The sequence below is a fragment of the Cavia porcellus genome, unplaced genomic scaffold (assembly GCF_034190915.1).
Source record: "Cavia porcellus strain 051 isolate PalLab524CR breed Dunkin Hartley unplaced genomic scaffold, mCavPor4.1 scaffold_7, whole genome shotgun sequence".
NCBI lineage: Eukaryota > Metazoa > Chordata > Mammalia > Rodentia > Caviidae > Cavia > Cavia porcellus.
This window is the reverse complement of record NW_026947490.1, coordinates 27587263-27612423: the sequence shown is the minus strand read 5'-3', so window position 1 is coordinate 27612423 and position 25161 is coordinate 27587263. Positions and strand designations below refer to the sequence as shown.

The window sequence follows — 25161 nt, the reverse complement described above, 5'->3', positions numbered from 1 at the left end:
CGCCTCCTGGCGGCCACAGAGCTCACTGCAAGTTTGCTTCAGGATCTGTAAACGCTGCGGCTGCCTGTGGCCAAGTCCGAACGCTCCCAGGGCGGGGGTGCGGTCGTGTAATAGGAAGCGGAGCACGCTGCAAGCTTCCCCTCAACAGCCGCTACCCGGCCCCTCTCTCTGCCTAGTGCATCCCCTGGACACCTCCGGGGTCCCCACCAGTGATCCTGGGAGCCCCCTTTCCGCACCAGCCATGCCTCTGAGCCGCACGTTGTCTGTATCCTCACTCCCAGGACTGGAGGAGTGGGAGGATGAGTTCGACCTGGAGAACGCAGTGCTCTTCGAGGTGGCCTGGGAGGTGGCCAACAAGGGTGAGCACGCAAGCGCCAGGGCCCTTGACGAGAAGGGCAGTCGGGGATGGGAGCCCGGAAGGCCGACTCAGGGGTACACAGCACCGCGGAGGACTCTTGGGTCTCGGGCAAGGTGCCTGTGACTCCTCTGTCCTTGAGAGGGACTGGTTTTGTCCCCTAGGCCCTAGCGGGAAGGGCTGAGAGGTTTGAGTTAAAACGGAAGGAGGCTTCCAGGCCCTGGATCCTAGCGGAGAAGACAGTAAAACAGCAGCTTCGCAGGTCTTGGGAGGGGCCTTCCCAGAGACCTGGATCCTGAACCGGGAAGGAGCTGAGGGTGGGACTTGTGCATGCAAAACCGGGACTGGGCTGGGGGTTTCAGACCTGTGATCCTGAGGAAGGTGGTCTCAGGATGTCCTTCAGGACGGGGGACACAACCACTGGGAGGAGGATGCATGGGACAAAGAAGTGTTTGGGGATCTGGAGGCTTGAAAGTAAAAGTTGTAGGGGACTGGAGACCCTCATTCTTAGATCATAGAGAGCCACTGGGAACCTGAATGCTTTGAAAGAACCAAAGGCCTGAGCCGGTGGTGGCTTTGGACATATGTGTCCCACAGGGGAGAAGCTGGGAAGTCCAAAGTTGGTCAGGGGCTGGGCCCCATGATGGGAGTGGCTGGAAGCCTGCCTTTCTGTATCTTGGGCTTCTGGGGCTAGAATCCCCAGGAGCTAGGCAGTTTCTGTGTCACCCCCTCAAACAGTGGGGGCCTGGGGTCTGCTTTGCTGGCACTGGAGGAGAAAGGGACAGAGATTCCCAGCATGAGCCAGGACTTGTGGACTCACAGCCTGAACTGCCAGGGCTCAGGCTTTAGGAGGTGAGGAGCCCGTGTGACCCAGGCCCCTGGTGGGGGTCCCAGGAGAAGCAGAATCTTGTATGCCTGTGTCCCCAGTCAGGGGGAGAGGCCTGGTAGACAGGTTTGTAGGGTCCATGAGGAGCAGGCTGGGATGATTCAGGCTTCTCTTAAGTAACTTGGAAGCCAAATAGGCCCATGGGAGCATTCTCCCTGCCATGGCTAGGACCCTGAGAATTTAAACCCAGCTATTGAAGACTGAGAGCTTAAGAGTAGGGTCCCAAGAATCCTCATCATCTGCCTTCCTTGGGCTTCCAGCCCCTAATTTGCTCAGACCACAGAGCAAACCCTCCAGTCACTCTTCCCTTGGCCCAGTCCCACCTCCCTCTGCTTCCCGTCCCTGCTTCTCCTGAGCTGGGGGTCCAGGCCTCCACCCTGTCCCCTGCATTCCCCTCCCCACCCCATCCCAGGCCTGTGGACCTGGGCTGGGCCTGTGCTCACACATTTGGGCCCACAGTGGGGGGCATCTACACGGTGCTGCAGACCAAGGCGAAGGTGACAGGGGATGAGTGGGGTGACAACTACTACCTGGTGGGACCATACACGGAGCAGGGTGTGAGGACCCAGGTGGAACTGCTTGAGCCCCCAACCCCGGCCCTGAAGAAGACGCTGGACTCCATGAACAGCAAGGGCTGCAAGGTGAGACTCAGGCACCCGAATGCTGCACAGGAGGATGGGTGGAATGGCTGGCCCCGGGAGGGAGGTCTGAACAGTTGAGGTGGCACTTTTCCAGGCAGGGTGGTGTAGGGTGCCCCAAAGTGGGGGGAGTCCATTATGGGTGAGTGGACAGGAAGACCAGGAGCTCTGGTTCCAAGGACCTAAGGTCCTCAGCCCCACAAAGAGAAGAAGAGTTAGGCAGTCAGCCTAGGGGGTGTGGTAATATCTGACCTATGATCCCACCACTCAGAGGCTGAGGTAGGAAGATTGCTGCAAGTTACACCCCATCTCAAAAAAAAAAATTTGGGGTTTGGTGGTATACACTTGTAATCCCATAATCCCAGCTCTCAGGGGGCTGAAGCAGGAGGATCACTGTGAATTCCAGGCCAATCTGGGCTACCTAGTGAGTTCAAGGATAGCCCAAACTACATAGTGAGAGTGTCTCAAAAAACAAAACAAAGCAAAAACAAGAAACGATGAAAGTCAAGCCCAAAAATCAAAAGATGGATATCAATGGAGGGAGGACAGGCAGGCCGACCCAGTGAACAGCGTCTGAGATAAGCACACTCAGGGACTAAGGAGAGGAGGAAGACTCCAGGGCCCCAGGGTGAAGACTGAGAAACTGTGGCTCCCAGGAGGGGTGTACAGGGCAGTAGGCAAAAAATGAAGGTGCAGACAGGCAGAGCTGAGGGGCAGAATTGCTGAGGTTCCCCTACTCATCCACAGCCTCTGTTTGGGGGTCCAGAGTCTGGTCAGGCCAGACTGTGACCCTAAGGGAACCCAGAGCAGCCCAGTCCCTCCTCCAGGGTAGCTGCTCCTAAGAATAGCGCCCCCAGCAAAAGGGCAGACAACAGCTGGGAGGGGGAGGGGCATCGAGCTTGCCTGGGGCTGGAGAAGTCAGGTTGGGGAGGAGGGCTGCTTGTCCCCCAGCTGGAGCTGTGGCAGCTGCCTGGCACCAAGGCCATGGTCTTAGGAGGATCACAGTCACCTAGAATAAAGTGGCTGGGGATGAAATGAGAGAGCAACTCCAGAGACACTGCTGTGGGTGTAGAAACTCAGACTGAGGTGAGGAAAGAGGACAGGGTGGTGCTAGAAATGTGCTTGTAGAGATGGGCCTATATGAGAAGAAAGAGGTGGTGGACACACTGAGACCCTGTGAAGGGACCAGAAATAAGACCATGGGGAGGAAGGCAGGTGGCTTCCAGCAAAAGACCTTTGGAAACAGCATCATAGAGAAAAAAGATAATGGGAGAAAGCATCATGATGCCACATGACTATAATCCCAGCACTCAGGAAGCTGAGGCAGGAGAATCTCTGAGTTTAAAACCAACTTGGAGTACACAGAAAGACCCTGTTTCAAAAACAAACCACAAAAGCCCTGAGCCTCTCTGCTGTCCCCCTACAGGTGTATTTTGGGCGCTGGCTGATTGAGGGGGGACCCCTGGTGGTGCTCCTGGATGTGGGGGCCTCTGCCTGGGCCCTGGAACGCTGGAAAGGAGAGCTCTGGGACACTTGCAACATCGGGGTGCCCTGGTACGACCGAGAAGCCAATGACGCTGTCCTCTTTGGCTTCCTCACCACCTGGTTCCTCGGTGAGGTAGGCCCCACCGCAGACCGGTCCCATTGTTTCCCCCAGGCCTGAAACTGCAATGACCGTCAGCACCAGCCCCCCCACCCCCAGGCCAGAGGATGGGCTTCTCCTGGGACATTCGGAAAGTTCCACATTCTTTGAACTAATTATTAGCTCTGATCTTTGGGGACATGATGATTCCATTTCCTAAGAAACCCAAACTGTTGATCTTAACTTCATTTACTAAAGTCTTCCAAAGTAAAGATTGTGAGCCATTCGCTCTATGGTGCTAGTGTAGCCTATGGAGGCCTGAGGAATCCTGGGACTTGTAGTTCTTTAGTCCGATAGTGGCTGGACCAAAGCACTCGGTTATGGAGCTGGATACTTGAGGATTCCCCAATGTAAGAACCAGGAACCCTCCAAAAAAAAATAAATAAATAAATAAAATAAAATAAAAAGGGGCTGGGGATTTAGCTCAGCGGCATACGCGCCTGCCTTACAAGCAGGCAGTCATGAGTTCGATCCCTGGTAACGATAAAAAGGAAAAAGACCAAAAAAAAAAAAAAAAAAAAAGAACCAGGAACCTTGATTCTGATCCCCTTTTAGGATTTAAGAAATTTAATTTGTCATGTCCTGGGACAATTTAAGAACCTTTTGCTCCAAGGCATTCTGGGAATTGTAGTCCTTTGCCAGTAGTGACTAAGGTAAGCAGTCTCAGGCCAGAGATATAACTGCGGTGCCTGCCAAGCGAAAGATCCTGAGTTCCATTCCTAGTACAAAAAATAAATAAAATTTAAAAAGTCTCCAGGACTTAGGGACACAAAAACCTCAGTCTTCTCAATTCAACCTTGCCAGGACTTAGAAAGTTGAAAGAACTCCAGCTTGTAAGGGGTGAGGGCAGCTGGTCTACCTGCCCCACAGAGCCTCGTTCCTTGTTATTGAGGTACAGCTGCCTGCCCTAGGCCTTGGTGCTGATGAAGTTACCTCTCCCCCTCCTCCCTTACCACCTTGGGCACTGCTGACTCACGGCACACGCGCAGACACAGTGACCCTGTCGTTGCCTCACAGTTCCTGGCCCAGAGTGACGAGAAGCCACATGTGGTTGCCCACTTCCACGAATGGTTGGCAGGTGTTGGGCTCTGCCTGTGCCGTGCCCGGCGGTTGCCTGTGGCCACTATTTTCACCACCCATGCCACGCTGCTGGGGCGTTACCTGTGTGCTGGTGCTGTGGACTTCTACAACAACCTGGAGAATGTGAGCAGGGTGCAATGGATGGTGGAGGCTGTACCCACGGCACTGGGAAACCCAAAGGGATTGAACTCCCACCTCCCCCAGGGCTCAGGAGCTCAAACCCCCAGCCCCTACCTCCCTGAGACCCAGGAGTTCAGCTTCCGGCCCCAAACTCTCCCAGGACCCTAGAGTGTAGATCTTCAGTCTTCTCCTTAGTCCTCCTGACCTGATCATCCTGCTTTCTCTCCCCACTCCAGTTCAATGTAGACAAGGAAGCAGGAGAGAGACAGATCTATCACCGCTACTGCATGGAGCGGGCAGCAGCCCACTGTGCTCATGTCTTCACCACTGTGTCCCAGATAACGGCCATCGAGGCTCAGCACCTACTCAAGAGGAAGCCAGGTAGGGACTGAGCCAGAGTCCTTAGACTGAATGTGTATGCCAGGGCCAATACCAATTTTTTAAACTATGAAGAATAGGACTACAACTCCCAGAAGGCTATTCGGTTAGTGTGGCAACCTACAAATCAGGCTGCCTGATTTCATATGCCTGGGGGGCTAATGGGAGTAGTAGTTGCAGTGAACCTTTTCAAAAATGTTACCTCTCAGTAATTGGCTTATGTCCTCATTGGTCTCCCAAAAGGGAGTGCAAGGCTAGTAGACATTATTTGTGAGAAAAGTAGGGTTGGAACCCTACTTTTTCCCTAGATCTGAGTACCCAATTTTCATTGAGTGTAAAGTGAAAACTACAACTCCCAGAAGGCCTTTGCCTACCCAACTCCTTCTGCTCCTGAAACTTAGCCCTAGGAGCTGACCTAGGGGTTGTGGTTTTTCACTGACATAGTTTAATTTCTATGCGGTGGGGAAATGGGTCCCTGAAAGAGGTTTGACAGTAGAGAGTATATCTTGGGAGAAACAGCATGTTGGAAGAAATATCTAACCCTCAAGGTAGGATAAGGGGAAGTACAACAAATCCTAGAATCTCTGATGTAGATCAATTCTATGTCTTGTCAGCCATTTGCAAGAGCTGAGGCTACAGGGCTAGGGGCATAAGCGCCTGCCTGGCAAGAGCAAGGTCATGAGTTTGATTCCTGGTACCCATCCCCCACCCTACCCCCTCCAGTTTTAAAACTTTAAAAATTAAAAAAAACAAAAAACAAAAAAACACTTAAGAGGCTGGTGGTTAACCTTGTAAGCATAAGCAAGTAACATTAGGCAAGAAAGCATGGGGCAGCAGGAAGGGATTTCCCAGAAGACCCATTGAAACAAGTTGCAAAAGGGATGAGTTCTTTCCTTCATTCAACACGTTGGTCTGAATGAACAAATAAAGAAATAAAACATGAAACCTTCCATCCTCATCCCAGATATTGTGACCCCCAATGGGCTGAATGTGAAGAAGTTCTCTGCCATGCATGAGTTCCAGAACCTCCATGCTCAGAGCAAAGCTCGGATCCAGGAGTTTGTGCGGGGCCATTTTTATGGGTATGTGACCAAGGTACCTGTGGCTGAGGGCACGGGGCCTGAACACCTGGACCCAAGTCCTAGGAGTCCTCAGGCATTAGGAGCTCAACTTCTTTAGAATGGTAGGAAAAAATTAAAAAGTGATCCGCATCTAAGGAGGAAAGAACCATAGCCCCTAGGAGAGAGGCTCCATGATACCTCAGCATTGTCTAAAATGCGCTTTGCCTCTGTGGCTTCTGGGATTTGTAGTTTTGAGGACAACCACAAGGTAAGACCCTTGGACCTCACCCTGCTATGTGGCTTCTTTAGGCACCTCGACTTCAATTTGGACAAGACCTTGTATTTCTTTATTGCTGGCCGCTACGAGTTCTCTAACAAAGGGGCAGACGTTTTCCTCGAAGCCTTGGCTCGGCTCAACTATCTGCTCAGAGTGAGGAGGCCTGGATTGTGTGTGTGGGGGGGGAGGGTGATAAAATTAGTGCACAGAGCCAAGTGGGGTGGCACATGCCTGGAATCCCAATACCGGGGAGGCTGAAGCAGGAAGATTGCTGCAAGTTTTGAGGCCAGTGTGGGCTCCAAAGTGAGTTCAAGGCCAGCCTGAACTGCATAGAGAAACCCTAACTCAAAAAAGAAAAAGAAACCAGGTGTGTGGTGCATGCCTCTAATTTCAGTTCTTCGGAGACTGAGGCAGGAGGATCCTTGTGAGTTCAAGGCCAGCCTGGGCTACATAGTGAGTTCAAGGCCAACCTGAACTGCATAGAGAGACCCTGTCTCAAAAAAAAAAAAAAAAAAAAGAAAAGAGAGGAAGAAGAAAAAAAGGCAGTGTAAACTTGCAGAGCATAGGACCAGGGAGGTGGGAAAGCCATAGTGATGCAGGGGTGTGGAGATCCAGAAAGGAGACTCAAGGCCTACGAGTGAGGTTATGTCTGCCTTGTGATTCTCCTTAGCAGAAGGGGCCTGGCAGGGTCCTAGTCGTCCTGCTGCTGCCACAGGTGCATGGCCTACTCTCCTGTGAGCTCAGCCTACCCCTTTTCCTCACCCCAGGTGAATGGCAGTGAGCAGACGGTGGTTGCCTTCTTCATCATGCCGGCTCGGACCAACAACTTCAACGTGGAAACTCTCAAGGGCCAGGCTGTGCGCAAGCAACTGTGGTCAGCAGCCCCTGTCCCCACCCCCAGGCAGCCCCGATGTTCTCCAGACATCTGGGTTTTGTCCTCTAATATGATTGATCACCCCACCCTCATTTCTGGTGATATTACTCCCTCGGGAGGCCTCTAGGGGCCTGGCTTCCTCTCTGTGGTGCAGCACTTGTCTGGCTTGAGTGTTCTGTTCCCGGAACTGCAAAATGAAAAGCAGCACCGGAATGCCATATAATTCTTTTCTTTTTTTGTCTTTTTGAGACAGGGTCTCGCTATGCAATGCAGGCTGGTCTAGAGCTCACTTTAAAGCCCAGGCTAATCTTGAATTTACAGAGATCTTCTTCCCTCCACTTCCTGAGTGCTGGGATTACAGGCACATGCCACCATACCCAGGCCCATATAATCCTTTAAAAAACAGTTTAAAAGCCAGTGTGGTGGCACACACCTGGAATCGCAGCACTCTGGAAAGCTGAGGTAGGAGGGTCATGAGAGTTTGAGCCCAGAGTGGGTGATGTAACAAGACCCTGAGTCAAAATAAGGAGGATTGGGAAAAAAAAAAAAAAAACAAGAGTTGGGAATGTGGCTCAGTGCAAAGGTCCTGGGTTCCATCCCCAGTACCAAATGGGAGGAACTACAAAGAAACAAGAAAGTGTGCCTTCATAAAGCTTATACTGAAGATCGTTCTCTAGGAGCTACTCTGGCAAAATAAAGGCAGGGTTAGAAATGAGTTAGATGGTCACGACAGGGGATACTGAGAAAGTGCCATTGGCAGAGACAACAAAGGAAGGAACAGGGCCTGTGTGTCGTGCAGAACAGTATTTCAGGCACAAGCCAAGAAGTGCACGTGCAAAGGCCCTGCGTATGTCTGACAATGAGGCATCAGCATGGCTGGGGCTAGGCATCCTGGGAGATGGGTTAGAAACTCAGGCTGAATTGGATTGGATGCTACACGCTTGTCATCCTTGCTCTCAGGAGGCTGAGGCAGGAGAATCAGCATGAGTTTGGGGCTAAGGTAAGTAGTGAGTTCAAGGCCAGCCTGCACGATGTTGTAAGACCCTGTCTCAAAAAAAAAACAAAACAAAAACATAAAAAGGAAATGAGGCTGAAGCTATGGGAGGGCTGTACACAGAAAGTGACATCTGGGCTGCTCTGGTTGCCTTACGTGTGCCATAGACATTCCTGTCTCGGCATCTTCCTTTTTCATAATATGGGGCCCGGCGTTGCTGTGGTCAGAATCCGTCAAACCTAAGAATAGCTGGCATTTCAGGAGGCTTGCTGTGTGCCGGGCACTGGGTGTTTTTTCTCTTGACCTCATGGAGTCCTGGCTGCAAACTTCTGAAGTCGATTCTATTTTTATACTCATCTAATAGATGAGTCACAAAGTCAGAGAGGAAAGGCCACCTGTCCCTGGTTACACAGCCGATGAAGACACAAGGAACCCCAGGCTTCCAGGCCTGTCCCGCTGTCCCCACCCTCCAGCCCAGAGGCCCCAGCATGCCGCTGCTCTACCCTGGCCTGAGTGTCCCTGCTGCCCCGACCCCATCCCCTAACCTGCCGGTAGATGGGAGCTGATGTCTGTGATGCTGCTCTGCCCTTCCAGGGACACAGCCAACACGGTGAAGGAGAAGTTCGGGAGGAAGCTATATGAATCCTTACTGGTGTGAGTGCTGGCCCTCAGCTCCAAACCCTTCTGCACCCCAGCGCTCCTGCACCCATTGCACCCATACCCTAAAGCATGTCCCCATGCCTTGCAGGGGGAGCCTCCCAGACATGAACAAGATGCTGGACAAGGAGGACTTCACTATGATGAAGAGAGCTATCTTTGCCACACAGGTATGGTTTGAACTCTTTAGCACAGAAATGACAGTTCCCAGAATCCTCAGCTGCCACTCTTCATTCTTTCTTTTTTCTTTTTTTTTTTTTTTTGAGATGTCTCACTGTGTAGTTCCATCTGGTCTTGAGCTCACTCACTATGTAACCCAAATAGTGCTCCAATTCATGGGGATCCTCCTGCCTCAGCCTTCCGAGTGCTAGGACTATAGACCTGTGCCACCATTTACAGCTACCACTGTTTTTTAATTCCAATGGTCATGTCTTAGTCTCTACACACCTCTAGGAGCTTTAGCTTTGGTTACTGAGGATGACCAAGTTAGGTGGAATAAAGACCTTCGATTTATCAGTCAAAAATGAGAACTACAACTCCCAGCAGCCCCTGGGGTTGGCTGCAACATTGACTTCCTTTGAACTAGAGGTTTCTGGGAGTTAGAGTTCTCTCATTCCCTGTGGTCAAGGGACTTTGGTACCTAGGTTGGGACAGATGGAAACCTACACAGCTACTTTGCAAAGTATAAAATTATTTTGGCCAAACTATAATTTTCAATGGCCCTAAGACAGCCCGGTTTCAGTCATGAATGTTGTTTACATAAGGCTGCTGGGAGTTATATTTTCTTTTTTTTCTTTTTTTTGTCTTTTTCCTTTTTATCAGTACCAGGGATCGAACTCACGACTGCCTGCTTGCAAGGCAGGTGCTTATGCTGCTGAGCTAAATCCCCAGCCCCTGTCGAGTTATATTTTTTTGAAACTGTGGGATGAGTAGACTGAGGTTGAGTGGAACCTGTAATAATGATGGAACTGGGCATGTTGGTGCACACATGTAATCCCAGCACTCTGGATGGTTGAAACAGGAGGACCACAAATTCAAGTTTTACCTGTGGCAAACTAGACAACGTGCTTCAAGATAACAAATAGAGATAATGGAATATTTTCAAAGAATTGTCCATTCCAATAACCTCTGGTGCTTCCTATCACTAATTTTGTGTTGTGGCTGTAACTTCTGGAAATTGTGGTTTCTTTGGGCTCCTATTAGGGATGGGAGTGAGTATGTGTGTGTGTGTGTGTGTGTGTATGTGTAGCTTTTTTTTTTTTTTCGTCTTTTTCGTTTTTATCGGTGCCAGGGATCGAACTTACGACTGCCTGCTTGCAAAGTAGGCACTTATGCCGCTGAGCTAAATCCCCAGCCCCATATGTGTAGCTTTTCATAAGCAAACTATAACTCCCAGCAAGCCTTGAAACTTATTGGCATATTGGCACAGTGTGTTCCCACTGATTGAGGAAGTTGTAGTTCCTTTTACATTCCTCTAATGAATCAAGAACCAAGAATACAAAACAAAATGATAACAACTCCCCATCTTTTTTTTTTTTAATTTTTTTTTGTCTTTTTCCTTTTTATCGGTACGGAGGATCGAACTCAAGACTGCCTGCTTACAAGGCAGACGCTTATGCCGCTGAGCTAAATCCCCAGCCCCCATAACTCCCCATCTTCCATGGAGTTTTTTTTTTTTTAAATGCTGGCTGTCCCCTACAGACAGCTGAGAATTGTAGTTCTTTTCAGAAAAGAGAGTCTGTCTAGTTAGAGCAGCAACTCCTGGGAATTTCTTGCGTCATGTTTTCTTGGTCAGCATGGTCCATGGGAAGTGAGAAGTTCTTGATCTCTTCCATAACAGTCCCCCTCCCCTTGTGACCCCCACAGCGGCAATCGTTCCCTCCTGTGTGCACCCACAATATGCTGGATGACTCCTCAGACCCCATCTTGACCACCATCCGCCGGATTGGCCTCTTCAATAGCAGTGCCGACAGGGTGAAGGTGAGGGTGCTGGCCGGGAAAGGTGGTAGATGGCACAGGGAGGGGATTGCACCTGGATGTAACATCCCCACGCCCCTGATTTATCAAAAGGGTGGTTGGCTTTTGAAGTGAACCGAAGTGGGTTGTGTCTCTGTTTTGTCACCTACATACTGTGTGGAACACCCTGTTCTCAGGAAACAACTACATGAAATGCTTGTGCTGAGTGCTACTTTTTACCTGCCAGGTGATTTTTCACCCAGAATTCCTCTCCTCCACAAGCCCCCTGCTTCCTGTGGATTACGAGGAGTTTGTACGTGGCTGTCACCTTGGGGTCTTCCCCTCCTACTATGAGCCTTGGGGCTACACGCCAGGTAAGTGCTTCCCGGTGTTGTCCAGGTCTGCCATGATCTTGGGACAAGACCCTGGCCTTCCCTGAGCCCCTTTCTCTCCTCTGCTAAATAGAGACGATGGTGGGGCCGGGAATACAGCTCAGCAGCACAAGCACCTGCCTGGCAAGTGCGAGGTTATGAGTTCAATCCCCAGGACCAGAAAAAAAAAATTAGGCACAATGGTAACAGACTACTCTACTGCAGCCTATGTTTTTGTGACACAGCAACCTATATGGCTCAACACTAAAAGACTTAGCAGGTGCAGCGGCGCATGCCTGTAATCGCAGCACTTGGGAGGCTGAGTCAGGAGGGTTGTTGAAAGTCCAAGGCCCACCTGGACTACATAGTGAGACCCTGTCAAAAAAAACCATTAAACAAACAAAATGAAATAAAACAAACTAGAAGACTGATGTCAATTTCAAGTGCTATCACCATTCACTCCCCAGTTTTCAAATGCTTGGTCACCAGGAGTCACAGTTCTCTAACAATTAAAACAGCCAAGTCTCGCTCTGAGTTGGAAATGCTCATCTACAGTTCTCCCTCACTTCCAGGAAATTTTGCTGTACTGTTTTCTATCAAGTTGCTTTTTTTGGTTGGCTAATTTGTTTTTTCTGAGACAGGATTTTGCCCTGTACTTTGAGACTGGTCTCAAACTCTCCATCCCGCCTGCCTCAACTTCTAGAGTGCTGGGATCGCAGATATGTATCACCAAGCCCCACGTCATATTTTTATCTTTAAATTAATATCATATTTCCTGTTATATTTGTTGATGTATAAGCAATTTTTAAAAAAATTTTTTTAAATCGGTACTGGGGATCGAACTCATGACCTTGTACTTGCAAGGCAGGCGCTTATGCTGCTGAGCTAATCCCCAGCCCCTGATGTATAAGTAATTTAACAAATCTTTTAAACTGTGCTTACATGATAGTTAGTTTCTCTAGCTCTTTTTCTGCTGTCATTACAACAGGATACAGATTTTATGGAGTCAGCCCCAACCCTCTTCTCATAAACTTTGTTATATATTTTTTTTAAAATCCGTACCAGGGATCAAACTCACAACTGCCTGCTTACAAGGCAGGTGCTTATGTCGCTGAGCTAAATCCCCAGCCCCAACTCTGTTATATTTAGTGCCTATTTAAACGCCCATTTATGGAAGTTTTTAGGAATATATTTAAAAGACTTAAAAACTCAGCGTGGTGGTGCATAACTGAAATATCAGCAGTTGGGAGGCTGAAGCAGGAGGATTGCTGTGAGTTCAAGGCCAGCCTCACTACAAAGAGAGTTTGAGGGCTAGGGATATAGCTTAGTGGCATGGTCCCTGCCTGACAAGCTCAAGGTCTGAGTTGGATTCCTGGTACCTAAATAAATATAAAATATAAAATAAAAAAGGGGAGGGAGTTCAAGGCTGAACCACATAGTGAAACTCTGTCTCAAAAGAAAAAGAGACATGCTTTTTTTCTTTTTAATTACCTGTCAAAATAGACTGGCACTTATAACCCAAATAATGTAGTTCTGGCTTCTGGCCTAAAAAATATATCTTAAGGTTCCGAGGATTAATTAAAATGATGGATACTGGCCCAGATAATCTGCCCAAAAATCATCTATGTTTCTGGACTGTGGACGTTTCTCCATTTTGAATTCTCAGAGCAGCTGAATTCCCTTTTCTGAATCTTTTAGCTTCCTCTCTAAAATATCCTGAGAATATAAGCTAGTCACAGCACAAATTGCGGGCTCGAGCCAAAGCATTTCGTTCACCGTCAGCAGAGGGCGCTATTGTTTTTATTACCATTTTAAACCGTAGGACAGGGAATGGTAGAGCACACTTGTAACCCTAGAGTTCTGGGAAGCCCAGGCAGGAAGATCCTAAGGTCGAAGTCAGCCTGGGCAATTTAGAAAGACTTTGTCTCAAAGTGAAATCTAAAAAAATAAATAGGACAGGGAATGCAGCTTAGTGTCAATCCTCAGTACAAACAAAACAAAAGTCTTAGGAGAGAAGAAAGCTGTGGGCGTTTCTCCTGTCTCCCTGCAGCCGAGTGTACAGTCATGGGCATCCCCAGTATCTCCACCAACCTCTCTGGCTTTGGCTGCTTCATGGAGGAGCACATCGCAGACCCCTCAGCTTACGGTCAGCGCCCAGGCCCCTGAGGGTTAGAGAGGGGCAGCTGGGACGGGTGAAACCTGAGCAGGAGGGATGTGGGGCTCACGGGGTGCTGATGCTACCAAGTCCTGGAGACCATGCAGGTCTCCTCAAACTGTTCTTTGAACCCTCCTGCTCCTGCCTCTGCAGGCATCTACATTCTGGACCGGCGGTTCCGCAGCCTGGATGATTCCTGCTCACAGCTCACCTCCTTCCTCTACAGCTTCTGCCAGCAGAGCCGCAGACAGCGCATCATCCAGCGGAACCGCACAGAGCGTCTCTCAGACCTTTTGGACTGGAAATATCTAGGCCGGGTATGACCCTTTGCGTACCTTTAGCTGTCCCCTGCGCTCTAGCTCCATCAGCCACCTCCAGCCCCGGATGTGGGCTTTTGCAGCCTCAGAAGGCTGGTGCAGGTGGTAGTCTCCTACTTGTAACAGTTGCTATCTATTTAAGCAATGAATGGGCTGCTCCAAGGAGGACTTGGGCTGAAGTTCTTTTCATTTACATAAAGGTGTGGCCAAAGCGGTGCTTAGCTGGGGAATTTCCTTCCCAGGGGAGTGTGGCTCCGGGATTGCCCATTCACAGCTCTGCTTATCTACCACCAGAAAGGTGTAGATTTGCATAAAAGCCTGGCCAGGATTCACCACTCTGAAGGAGTGGACTGTGACTCTTATGTCCCTTGACACTACCTGTCCTTTCCCTTAAGTACTACATGTCTGCGCGGCACATGGCGCTGGCCAAGGCCTTTCCGGATCACTTCACCTACGAGCCCCATGAGGCGGATGCGGTGAGTGGAACAGAGATCTCTGCTGGGCCAGTAGTTAGCGCGCTGGGCTGAGGCTGGGGCTGGGGGTTCCTGGGGATGGTAAAGTCCTACAAGGGGGGCACATACCTCTCAGGACTTTCGGGGCTTCTGCTCAATCTGCGATTTTTGTTCTCGCTCGGGGATGTAGGCACAGGGCTACCGCTACCCACGGCCAGCCTCGGTGCCCCCATCGCCCTCACTGTCTCGACACTCGAGTCCGCATCAGAGCGAGGATGAGGAGGAACCCCGGGAAGGGCCACTTGAGGAAGATGGCGAACGATATGACGAGGACGAGGAGGCGGCCAAGGATCGGCGCAACATCCGCGCGCCCGAGTGGCCACGTCGAGGCTCCTGCACCTCCTCCACAGGCAAGCGCAGCAACTCATTGGACACTGCGCCCTCCAGCTCGCTGAGCACACCCAGTGAGCCCCTCAGCCCTGCCAGCTCCCTGGGGGAGGAGCGCAACTAAGATGGCTACGCCCCCTCCCGCCTCCCACCTGTCCTCTGTGTCCCTCTTCAGAGTGGACACAGCCAGCGGGTGTTCCAGAGTCCCACTCCAGATCCCCAGTGGGATCCAACCTTGACTGATGCACACTTCTGTCCCTCCAGCTCCTTTCTTGGAGTCCCCACACTCCAAAGCCCAAACACTGTGCCTTTCTTGGATTTCAGAATGCATTATCTGTGCCCCAGAGTCCTCCAGGCTTAGACTGGGTCCCAGAGCCTGGGAATCTGCCATTACATTGCAGGGGCACCAGAGGTGCTGGGAAGCCTGGCCTGTTGTGTTGTAGGCCAAGGCTCCTAGAAGCTTTCATAGCTTGCAAATTCTATAGCATACACAGCATGCCGTGCCCAGGCCTTGCCTGGGGACCACCAAGCACTAGAAACCACATTGTAGGAGCTGGGGATTTAGCTCAGCGGCATAAGCACCTGCATTGCAAGCAGGCGGTCGTGAGTGAGTTCAATCCCTGGTACCGATAAAAAGGAAAAAGACAAAAAAAAAAAAAAAAAAGAAAGAAAGAAACCACATGGTATCCCTGCTAATGGGACAACCAAGTCCAGCGATGGGACACTTTCAGGGACTTAATGCCAGTGGTTCTTTCTTCCGTTTCAACTCCCGAGCTCCAGGAGGGACTCACCGTGTAGCCCTACCTGGAGTATCCAGTCCTGCCCAGAGTATCCCTAAGTGCTCTTGTGGTCACCCACAGTTTGACCAGGCTGAGGGTGGCATAAGCACTTGGCTCCTCATTCCTTGTGGAGAGCATGCAACCTTGGTCTAGACAGCCCTCTGCCTTTCTGGCCTGTTCTGGACAAGATCCTCCCCTCTTTCCTGAGTCCAAGCTCTCCCCTGAGTCTTTCTGTGCCCTCCAGGGACTCCCTCTGCCTGCCCTATCCAACCACTCCATGCACTGTGAAACCACTGGGTTCTAGGTCCCAGCTGCTGCATCTGAAACCTCACCACTGCGCTGCATCTGGACCCCTGTTCTAGAGCTGAGCCCACTGGGTTCTAGAAGTTCCATGGTTACCTTGAGGTTCTTCTGTCCCCAGGCTATGCCTGGCCCCTGGCTTCGGTGAAGGGAGGGCCCTTCATGTGTGCAGTGCTGTATCTGACACTCCACTTTGGTTTGCAGGGGACGGGGAGGGCAGATCGGGTGTGCCTGGAGTGTGTCCAGAGATAAAAAGATCCATCAGTATTGAAGAGTCCCAAGTGTCATCTGACATGAGCAATTGGTGGGCCTTGTTCCTGCCTCCCCAGTCCATGCTGTCCACATGGTTTTAGGCCCTGTACTGCCCTCGCCCCCCCCCTTCCGGGAAGGACTTACATTGCTGTCTTGCTGTCCTAAGATCCCAGCGCTGTGCAAGGAAGCCTCTGACTTCCCTAGTTGGGCTCTGATACTCAAGTGGCAAAAACGTGCCTCACATGATTTTTGGTGTGGAGTTCTGTGACTAAGAGGATGATCCACACAGCAGCCATGAACCCCACGTGGCCACTGAAATGAAAGGTAGTTTCTCATTTCTCAGAATTACCTGCCGTATGCATGGTCCATGGCCACAGGTGGTATGTGGCTGCCCTGTGGACATCACAGATGGACAGACTTGTTTCCAGGACTCTATTCTCAAAAAACATCTTCCTTTTTCTGATCTTCACTAGAAAGGTCATGTGTGTTTCTCTAAAACTGAGATGTATTTCCTGTTAAGTCTGTGTGCAGCAGACAGGGTAAACTTGCAAATCATAAATGGCCACCAAAAGGGGAGTGACAGAAGCATAGTACTAATGGGTACCTAATGGCTTGGTCATTTCAGCTGGGTTGGGGGGTATAGGTGTGGGAAACACTTAGCTGGCTTATACATATATGGCCCTGGGTTTGATCTCCAGTACCCTGGCCCACCAAAACCCTCCTCCATAAAAGAACAGCAAGGGAATCGTCTGACCCAGCAGTTTCTTCAGTTCCCATTTGGAGTATTCAGCCTCCAGTTTCGCTTCCCGTTTGTGTGGGGGCCAAACCCCTAGCTCAGTACCCTTTCCCATTATGTGGCCCCGGGCTGCCCTGTGCCAGCCTTGGCCTCACTCTAAAAATAGCAAGTTTTTAGAGTTAGGAGTCTCAGCTGTCATATATTTAATGGTAGTGACATCAGTTTGCCCATGAAAAGGGGCACAATGCCCCTGGACTCCAACCTGTAGGTTTGGCCCAATACAAGGCCCCCTAATTTATTCCTTAAAACACCCCTTCAGGTTGAGATCCAGTGTCTGGCCCCACCCCAAGTATCACATTAGCTGCCTTCACACATCCAGGGGAAAAAAACCCTCAGCAACACAACATACCCTAGAGATGGGGTCCTGCTTTTTCAGAAAACAGCTAGGGCCAACAGATCTTTCTGCCATTGCCCAGCCTAGACTCATTTTTCCACACTGCATGTGTATACACAAGTCCATAGAACACCACTAGTTGCTGTGAAAGGCTTTATTTTTCTTTTGGTCCAAGATTTGGGAGGGGACTCCAAAGAGGTGAAAAAACTGCCTAGTGACTGGAGGGAGAGGGTCCAGCCAAAGCCCTGATGCCAGTGATGCTGGAGCCCCTCAGATACTGCCAGGCTCTGGGGCCTCCTAGTCGTGCTTAAGTGTGAGCCTTTCAAAGAGGTACTCGCCCAGCCCAGCCTGGGGACCATCCAGCCTGCGGAGGTTAGTGAGGTGGTCACCTATCTTCTTGATGAGCTTCACTTCCTCATCTAGGAAGTGGTTCTCCAGAAAATCACAAACCTGAAAAGCAAAAGAAGTCAGAAATCCAATTCTGGGCCAAGAGGGTGGAGCAAAGCCGTTTCTAACAATGGGACATGCAGGAGGCAGGCTCAGAAGTAAATGTGCCTACGGCTCCTGGGACAGTCACTTACATGAGGGTCTGTCTTGGCAGAGCCCAAGGCATGGAGATCCAGAAGAGCTTGGTTCAGGCTCTTCTCCAGGGTCAGAGCCGCTTCCATAGCATCAAGGGTCTTACCCCACTCATCCTCAGAAGGCTTCTACACAGAAAACAAAAGGCACAGAAACGGCCACGTTATCGTACACACTCACAGAGAGCTAAAACTACAAATCTCAGTTTGAGTGATCCTTTCCTGCAGTAACTTGCACAGCCTACACCTGATTTCCCAGAAATCCCAGCGACAACTGATCAGCTAAGGCCCAGGAGGAGCCCCATGGCAAGGACTGAAGTCGCTACTTCAGTCCTTGTTTACCTGCACGTCCTGGAAGAGCGCGCGGCCGCCGCGCTGGTTTTGCATTTTCAGGAGGCGCTCGGCACCCTCACGTTTCTCCTTGGCCAGCTCACGGAAGAAATGGCCCACGCCCGCCAAAGCCACATCGTCGCGGTCGAAATAGTAGCCCTGCGGGAAGAGATGGCGGGAAGTATGTGGAGAGTTGAGGCCAGGCAAGCGGCCTCCTCCCTCCGCCTGCCCCGCAAAACAAAGACGGCCTGCGCATGCGCACAGCCAACAAGTGCGCAGTTACGAGGAAACAGGGCCTAGGGTGTTTGGGGGACCCTTACCAGAGAGAGGTAGGTGTAGGAGGCCTGCAAGTGCAGGTTCACCAAGCGGTTGACGGCAGCCTCCACCTCGGTGGAATAATTCTGACGAATCTGAGAGGTCATTGCTGATCAGCGGGAAGGAGCTACCCACAAAAGAACGGTGTAGGCTGGCCCTGGAAGGAGCAGATGGTCGAGAAGATGGTCCCAAAATTTGTACCTGGAGAGTGGATGGGAGATTTAAAAAAAAAAAAAAAAAAAAGGAGTCCCCGGGTCTGTTCCGTCCAAACACTGTTGAAGCAAGAGACAGATCCGCGGGACCTCCGGACGCGCTGCTGGAAAGGAGGCGCTGGGCGGTGTCTTTTATAGGACGCTGCATTTCGGAGGCGGGGCGCTCAGGACAAGCGAAAGGCCAATCCGCAGCGGAGGAAGGCTGGGCCTGGAGGCTATTCCTGACCAATCCCGAGCAGATGAGTACCACCCCCCTCCCCGTGGCGAGGTGGAGAAGTCACGCGCCTGAAGCGCGAGACTGTTGGGAAATGGAGAATTCGAGTCTAGGGGTGGGGGTTGTGGGGCTGATTTGGGGAAGTCAAGGGGCTCTGGGGAGGGTCTTTCTGGGAGGTGGGCGATTTCATGGGGAGACACTGTTGATAGTGGAAAGTTGCGACTATGAGGCCATGGTGGGCAAGCTTAGCAAGCTGGCTTTTCCGGCTGTGAAAACGTGGGTTTTCCTACAAGGTGCGCGGAGTAGGGGAGGGTAGCTCAAAAGGTAGGAAGGAGACCGGGGGAGTGGGTGGTCGGAGAGACTGAGGAGTTTGGAAAGAGGTAAGATGGTATTTCTGGGACCCAGGGGGTTGAGAGAGAGAAGAGTTCGAAACTGGGGTGTATGACAGGCAATCCGTATTTTCCTGGAGCTCTTTAAGTGAGCTGCAAGATGGAAAGGGACCCTGGGGGCTGTCTCTGGGAGCAGGGTAGGGCGTTTTAAGAAGTAGAGCAGCGCGTGGAACTTCTGCAGGCCTCTTGTATCCCCAGAAAGGTGGGGAGCCGTTTAGGGTACATATTATATTCTGGCTCTCGCTTTGGGGGCGGTCCTCAGGACTACAGTCCTGGGGGTGTTGGGGGGGGGGCTGGGAGTCTGAAGAGGGAAGTCTAGTTGATCTGGTGTCTTCCCTACCACCTGCTGCTTTGGCTCACAGCGAAGCCATAGGTCCTGGAAAAACATGGCCTGCGGCCCTAGGACAAGCTGTCTGACATTAAAAGTGTGCTGGTTTCACCCTGCTCTCCAGGAGCCCGAGTTAGCGCCAGGAAGGTCACACCTCCACTGAGCCCCATCTTGGGGGGCCCTCGAAGACAGAAGCCCTTACTCCTGCTTAGGTGCCCCCTGGAGGAGGCCCGGGGAGCTGGAGCTTCCGGTTTGGGTGAGCGGCGCGGTGCTGAGTCATGCTGAACTCAGCGAGGAAAGGGGCTGGGCGGGCGCGGCGCTCAGGGAGGAGAAGCGGGGGGGGGGGGGGGGGGGGGACGACACACGACCCCACTACCAGGCTTGGGGCGCCCCGCCCACCCCCGAGGTGCGCCCCGACGGAGCCCCGTGTGCGCCTTGTCTGCGCCTGCCCCCCCCCATGCTTCCTTTGCTTGGGACCTGCCGCCGTCTCAGTGTCCCCTTTCCAGAGTCCCTACCATGGCGCCCCTCATAGCTTTCCCGTGACGTGGTGTCTGGAGTGAGGGCTGAGGGGCGGGCCAGGTGCTCAGTGCCCTGCTGATTAGAAAAACGGGGATTACTCATTGACCATACTGCAGACCGCAGCAAGGGACCTTTAGCCTCAGGCAGGTCCTGGCGGGAAAGGCGACCTTGCAGGGCCCTGGGGGGATGGGGGAGGGGGACGCAGAAGAGAAGGGGCTGCGAGAAAGATCAAGAAACTGAAGGGATTGGGAGGAGGGTCAGACTGAAACCCTTGAGGGCTGGGTGCGGTGGGACTCCACGTTTATAACGTTGGGAGGCATTGCTGGGAGGCTGAGGCAGGAGGACTGCTGCGAGTTTGAGGCCATCCTGGACTACACAGCGAGGCTGTCTCACTCTTAACAAAGGGCTGGACACCCAGAGAAGGAGACAGAGATGCAAAGGTGGAGACAGAGCTGGAGGGGCACACTTGCAGGTTCTGACAGGTTGGTCTCCTGTCCTTCCCTCCCCCAGATTTTGGAAGTCCAGCACCTGCTGTCTCCAGCCAGGTCCAACTGTCTCTGTCCCCTTGGTGCTTCAGGTCTGGGTCCCTCCACTTGGGACTACCCGCACCTAGCTAGAGCCCACTGCAGCTGCTCCCTGCCTCCTGCACTCTGCTTACTGAGCTCCAACTGTGTGCTTGGCCAGCTGGGGAGGGTGCTTTGTGCCCACTGCTGGCACCTCCTGTCCCAGCACAAGTAAGCCTGGGCTGCACTGTGCAAGGTGATGGGCAGCCTTGGGATCCTGGAGATGAGGAAGGGACTGTGTCCTCCTTTGTCCAGACAGCACTGGGCATCCCTAAAAAAAGCTAGGCTCCAGGTCTTCAAGGTATCAGGTGAGCAGACAGCAGTGGAGTGGTGGCCTGAACCCTGCTGTCTCCAAGCTGTGGAGCCAGTGACTCAAGACTCCACACTGTGGCCCGAAGGAGGTTTATTGCCCACTGCGGTCCACACTTCCCTCCCCTCCCAATAATTACAAAAGTAAGAAAAATGTCCTGTCCCTGGTCCCAAGTCCCCCCACCAAAAATGCCATAATTTATGCAGAAAAGACACAGTTCAAGGCGGCTGCGGCCTCAGCCCATGTTCTTCCAGATGGTCAGTGAGGCGGTGAGCACGCCGGCCACAAAGATGGTCACCGTCTGCCAGGTCGGGGTTCCAAAGTACGAGAGGAGGCCATCCTGGGGACAGAGATGTCACTTCAGGAGCACGGCAGGCCACTTCCGGGCCTACTCAAGGGCCTTGGAATCGAGGGCTCAACCTGGGGGTGGAGGGTGTCACAGGGACATACAGGAATGTACTGGACTAGAAAAGTGGGGGTAGGGGGGAGGCTGCAGCACAGCTGACTTGGGTTGACAACACAGGCAAGGAAACGCTTTACCAGTGACCTACGGGGGGAGAGGGTGGGCCTGCAGGAAGGCCCATGGGTCCCCAGGCCTCTCACCCAGCCACCCTGGTCCTGGATCCAGCTCAGCAGGCGGTCTCGGAGGAAGTCTAGTGTCCAGCCCATGATGGTCCTGATCAGCTCGGGTACCTTGGTGCACAGCGCCTGCAGAATGAGTGTGTTGGGGGGAGGGGGGGCTCAGCCCCAACGCTGGGATAAGGGCCCTGAGCTTGCTCTTCCAGCCTCTGCCTCCCATGGCCATCTCTTGCTCCCCCAGGCAGGAGCCATCCTAGATTCCAGGCGGCTCTGGGTGGATTATCCTAGCTCTTTCCTGTTTCTGTTCTGTGCCTTACATGCTGCTTTTGTTTGTGGTACTCGGGGTCAAACCCAGGTACCAAGACCCTCACACTGGGTTACATCACCAGCTCCTCCCACTGCTTTGAGACAGGGTCTCGATAAATTGCTAGGCTGGGCTTGAAATTGTGACCCAGATCCTCCAGTATGCTGGGATTACAGGTGTGCACCAACATGCTTGTCTTGTGGCTGGTTGTTGTGAGATGGTCATACCATCCAGGCTAGCCTGTAACTCCTGAACTCAAGCAAGCAATTCTTTTTTTTTTTTTTGTCTTTTTCCTTTTTAGCAGTACCGGGGATCGAACTCACAACTGCCTGCTTGCAAGGCAGGCGCTTATGCCGCTGAGCTAAACCTCCAGCCCGGAAGCAAGCAATTCTTGAGTAGCCAGAACTAGGTGTATGGCATCACGCCCGAAGGTGTCTTTCCTATCAAATACTTTCCTGTCTCAGGACCTTTGCATGTGCTGACCCTTCTAACTAAACAGACCCTAACTAAGCAAAGTCCTACTTACCGCTCAAACTCTGGGTCAAATGTGACTTCCTGGGGAAGGTGTTGTGGACACCCCCACATCCTGAACTACTCCTAACTCCAAGGGCTCCCAGCCAGTCTTCTCCGCTCTTGTCCCAGTGCAAGACACTCCCCTTTTGTGTCCACCACTTTCCCCCTTCACTCCCAATATTATGTCCCAATCACACAATCTGAACACACCAGGGGCTCAGGGGCAGCCTGGTGATAAAGTGCATGCTAAGCACATAGAAAGCCTGGGGTGTGACCCTAGCAACATAAGCACCCGCATTCACTATCCACTGCAAGCACTGGAGGCCAGGGGAATCTTTCAGTTGCACCATGACAGGTGCCACCTTGTCAGGCTCCCTGCCCTTGTCCCCAGTTCCGCGCTGTGTTTGTGTGTGATGCTGGATCAAACCCGGGACCTTGCACCATTTGCTAGGCATACACTCCATTGAGCCACACCCCCTCCCAGTCCTGTCTTTGTTTTTGACAAGGGCTCGCTGTGTCATTCAGGCTGACCTTGAACTAAGAGCTATGTAGCCCTGAACTCACTATGCAGCCCAGGATGGTCTTGAACATGCATCATCGTCCTGCCTCAGCCTCCCAAGTGCTGGAATTATATGTGCTCACTCCTCTTCCCAGGAGACATTTTTTTCTGCAGTATCCAAGGTCTTTTCACTAAACTACATTCCCAACCTTTTTTTTTAGACAGGTGCTAAATAAATTGCCCAGACAGGACTTGAACGTAATGTTTCTCCTGCCTCAGCCTCCCTCAGTGCAGGGATTACAGATGCACACCACTGTGCCTGGCTCTTTCTTATTCTGACCCACAATAGCCAGCATGGTTTGTGGGGCTCCACCCACCCCAATATTTTCCTGAGAATCTTCACCAGGACAAGCTAAAAGAATTCCACCAGGGACAGACAAGACTGCTGCAGCCTGGACCATACAATTAATGTCGGCTATACTTGCTAGGATAATCTCTTCAATTTGCAAAACTGGGTCACCTTGTTCCTTTGTTTAAAATTGACACTGGGCACAGCAGCACATACCTGTATCCCCAGCTACCTGGGAAGCTGAATAGGAAGATCACAGTTCAAGCCCAGGCCAGATGACTTAGCAAGATCTCATCTCACATAAGTAAAAAAGGACTGGGGATGCAGCTCAGTGGGAAGTCTCAGGCTAATCCTCAGTATGCGGTGAGGGAAAAAGGAAGCAAACAAACCAGAAAACAAAAAAAACCCCAGCAGCATCAGGTGAGGCAGCACACATCTATAAGCCAGGTTCTTGGGAGGCTAAGGGAGGAGGATCATATAAAGGCCAGCTCTGTGAGCCTGTCTCAAACAAATGGCTGGGAGTGTGGCTCAAGGCTAGAGTACTTGCCTGGCAGGCAGGAGGCCCAGGGCTCAATCACCAGGAACGCTGCCCTCACCTGCCTTCCTCTCTGCCTGCTTCACTCACAATACAGCAACTGTCTGCTGCCCTCCCCATGTGGGAGTTTGACCCTGCCTCAGGGCCTTTGCACTTACCCACCCTTCTATCAAAGCTTCACTTTCACTGTCCACCTGCTCTCCTAAGTCTTTCCTGACCACACTGCTCAATCATACCAACCCACAATACCATGAGACACCTGTCATACAAATCAGAGCTGTGCAAGAAGAGGGAACTGGCCGCCTTTCCCAGTGCTATCTGGGGTGTCATGTGTGGGCATATGAATAAATGATGGTGCAAACAATCTACAGCTGTCTCTCTTCCTTCCCGCTGTGGCTCCTGGGCAGAGGCAGCGGTTGACCCCAGGATCCCTAGATCCTTATAGGTCTGAAGGGAACACCCCCGGGCTCACTGCCCTGCAGCTTCCCACCTTGAGCACCAGTTTGCTGGCAAAATAGAAAAGGGCGACAACCCGGCCCCAGTTGAAGTTGCCATCAGCGAACATTTCAGCTGCCACTCGGAAAAAGACCTCTCGGGGGGAGTCTGTGTCCACGGCCGCAATCATCCTGCAAGAAGAGAATGGATGCTATGGAGGGAGGGATTTTTGGGCATGGGGTATTCACTGAGGCCCAAGGAAGCTGGAATGAAAGCAAGAGGCCAATGGGGTTGGGACATGATGGCCCCTTAGGGGTTTTTACTGTGTTCTGAGACAGGTCTCGCTATGTAGCCGGGGCTGGCCCTGAACTCATGGCGATCCTTCTGCCTCTGCCTCCTGAGTGCTGGGATTACAGGTGGACACTGTCATACCAGGAAAGACGGATATTCAGAAATAGGAAGAATGATGGAACCCTGCAGGACAGTTCCAAGATTCTGGGAGAGGAAAGCCTGGCAGCCCACATCCAGGGCAGGGGCTTGGAAGACTGAGGGGCCCAAATGGTAGGATCTAGGAGGCACACCTCTGTAGCTCCATATTGCTGTCCAGTTCGTCCCCAATTCGCTTGAGACACTCGCCCAGCTTCTTGGTGGACGCGTCCTGGGGCGCCGGCTCCATGGCCAGTTCCAAAGTGTCCCCGCCCATGCGCCCTGCTCGATCCTGGATGAAACTACATGGGATTGGAGTGGGGTGCAGAATCAGAACGGGGTATCACCCGCCAATCGCTCCACAATAATCAGACCTCCAACTCACCCCTGAAGCAAAAGGGCCCCTGTCTTCATGATGTGCTCAGAGCTGGTGGGCCCTGGAGGAGAGAGGAGGGAAGAGGTGCCTGGACTCTGGGGTCCTAAGGGACCAGGGACTGTGGCGGCTTAGGGTCTCTGAGGGCAGACAGGGCTGGGGGCCCTCGACTCCAGATGAAATGACTGGGAACCGAGGCAACCGAGTCCCTGATAGAGCCAAGCGGGTAGTCTTGGCCTGTACCTACATTCTTCAGGCCTAGCCGACCCCTAGCCTGAGGGGCACAGGGGAGCCTCGCCCCTCCCAGCAGGGCCACAGGCAGGAAGTGG

At 52.0% G+C, this 25161-nt stretch overlaps 3 protein-coding genes across 4 annotated transcripts in view; 1 reads left to right on the top strand and 2 right to left on the bottom strand.

Moving 5' to 3' along the window:
- The first annotated feature begins 28 nt into the window (after positions 1-28).
- Positions 29-18554, top strand: Gys1 (glycogen synthase 1). The gene is made up of 16 exons (XM_003465525.4): positions 29-359; positions 1701-1882; positions 3306-3497; positions 4539-4724; positions 4958-5102; positions 6064-6181; positions 6470-6590; positions 7205-7311; positions 8900-8959; positions 9054-9132; positions 10829-10942; positions 11166-11292; positions 13340-13435; positions 13598-13761; positions 14157-14237; positions 14404-18554. The coding sequence occupies exons 1-16, from the start codon at positions 242-244 to the stop codon at positions 14722-14724; spliced, it is 2211 nt and encodes a 736-aa protein (XP_003465573.1). The 5' UTR covers positions 29-241; the 3' UTR covers positions 14725-18554.
- Positions 17203-18507, bottom strand: Ftl (ferritin light chain). The gene is given in 4 exon segments (NM_001172858.1): positions 17203-17511; positions 17643-17768; positions 17982-18128; positions 18290-18507. Coding segments are annotated over 4 exon segments (528 nt in total). The 5' UTR covers positions 18392-18507; the 3' UTR covers positions 17203-17358.
- A 2341-nt stretch (positions 18555-20895) lies between the features above and the next one.
- Bax (BCL2 associated X, apoptosis regulator) overlaps positions 20896-25161 on the bottom strand; it is a 94606-nt gene continuing 90340 nt past the window's right edge. The window contains exons 3-7 of one of the 2 annotated variants that reach the window (XM_003465527.5): positions 24845-24896; positions 24615-24761; positions 24089-24224; positions 21423-21527; positions 20896-21159 (exon numbers count right to left, since the gene is read on the bottom strand). In XM_003465527.5, coding sequence (XP_003465575.1) covers positions 21055-21159; positions 21423-21527; positions 24089-24224; positions 24615-24761; positions 24845-24896 — 545 coding nt within the window. In that variant the 3' untranslated portion in view covers positions 20896-21054. The remainder of the gene's footprint in view (positions 21160-21422; positions 21528-24088; positions 24225-24614; positions 24762-24844; positions 24897-25161) is intronic. The other variant, XM_013147931.3, reaches the window with a different exon arrangement.

Excerpts from the sequence above, each read along its gene's own strand:
- Gys1 (XM_003465525.4), top strand. The coding sequence starts at position 242 with ATGCCTCTGAGCCGCACGTTGTCTGTATCCTCACTCCCAGGACTGGAG. Across the intron at positions 4,725-4,957 it reads TCTACAACAACCTGGAGAAT|TTCAATGTAGACAAGGAAGC; the intron begins GTGAGCAGGGTG and ends TCCCCACTCCAG. Across the intron at positions 8,960-9,053 it reads CTATATGAATCCTTACTGGT|GGGGAGCCTCCCAGACATGA; the intron begins GTGAGTGCTGGC and ends CATGCCTTGCAG.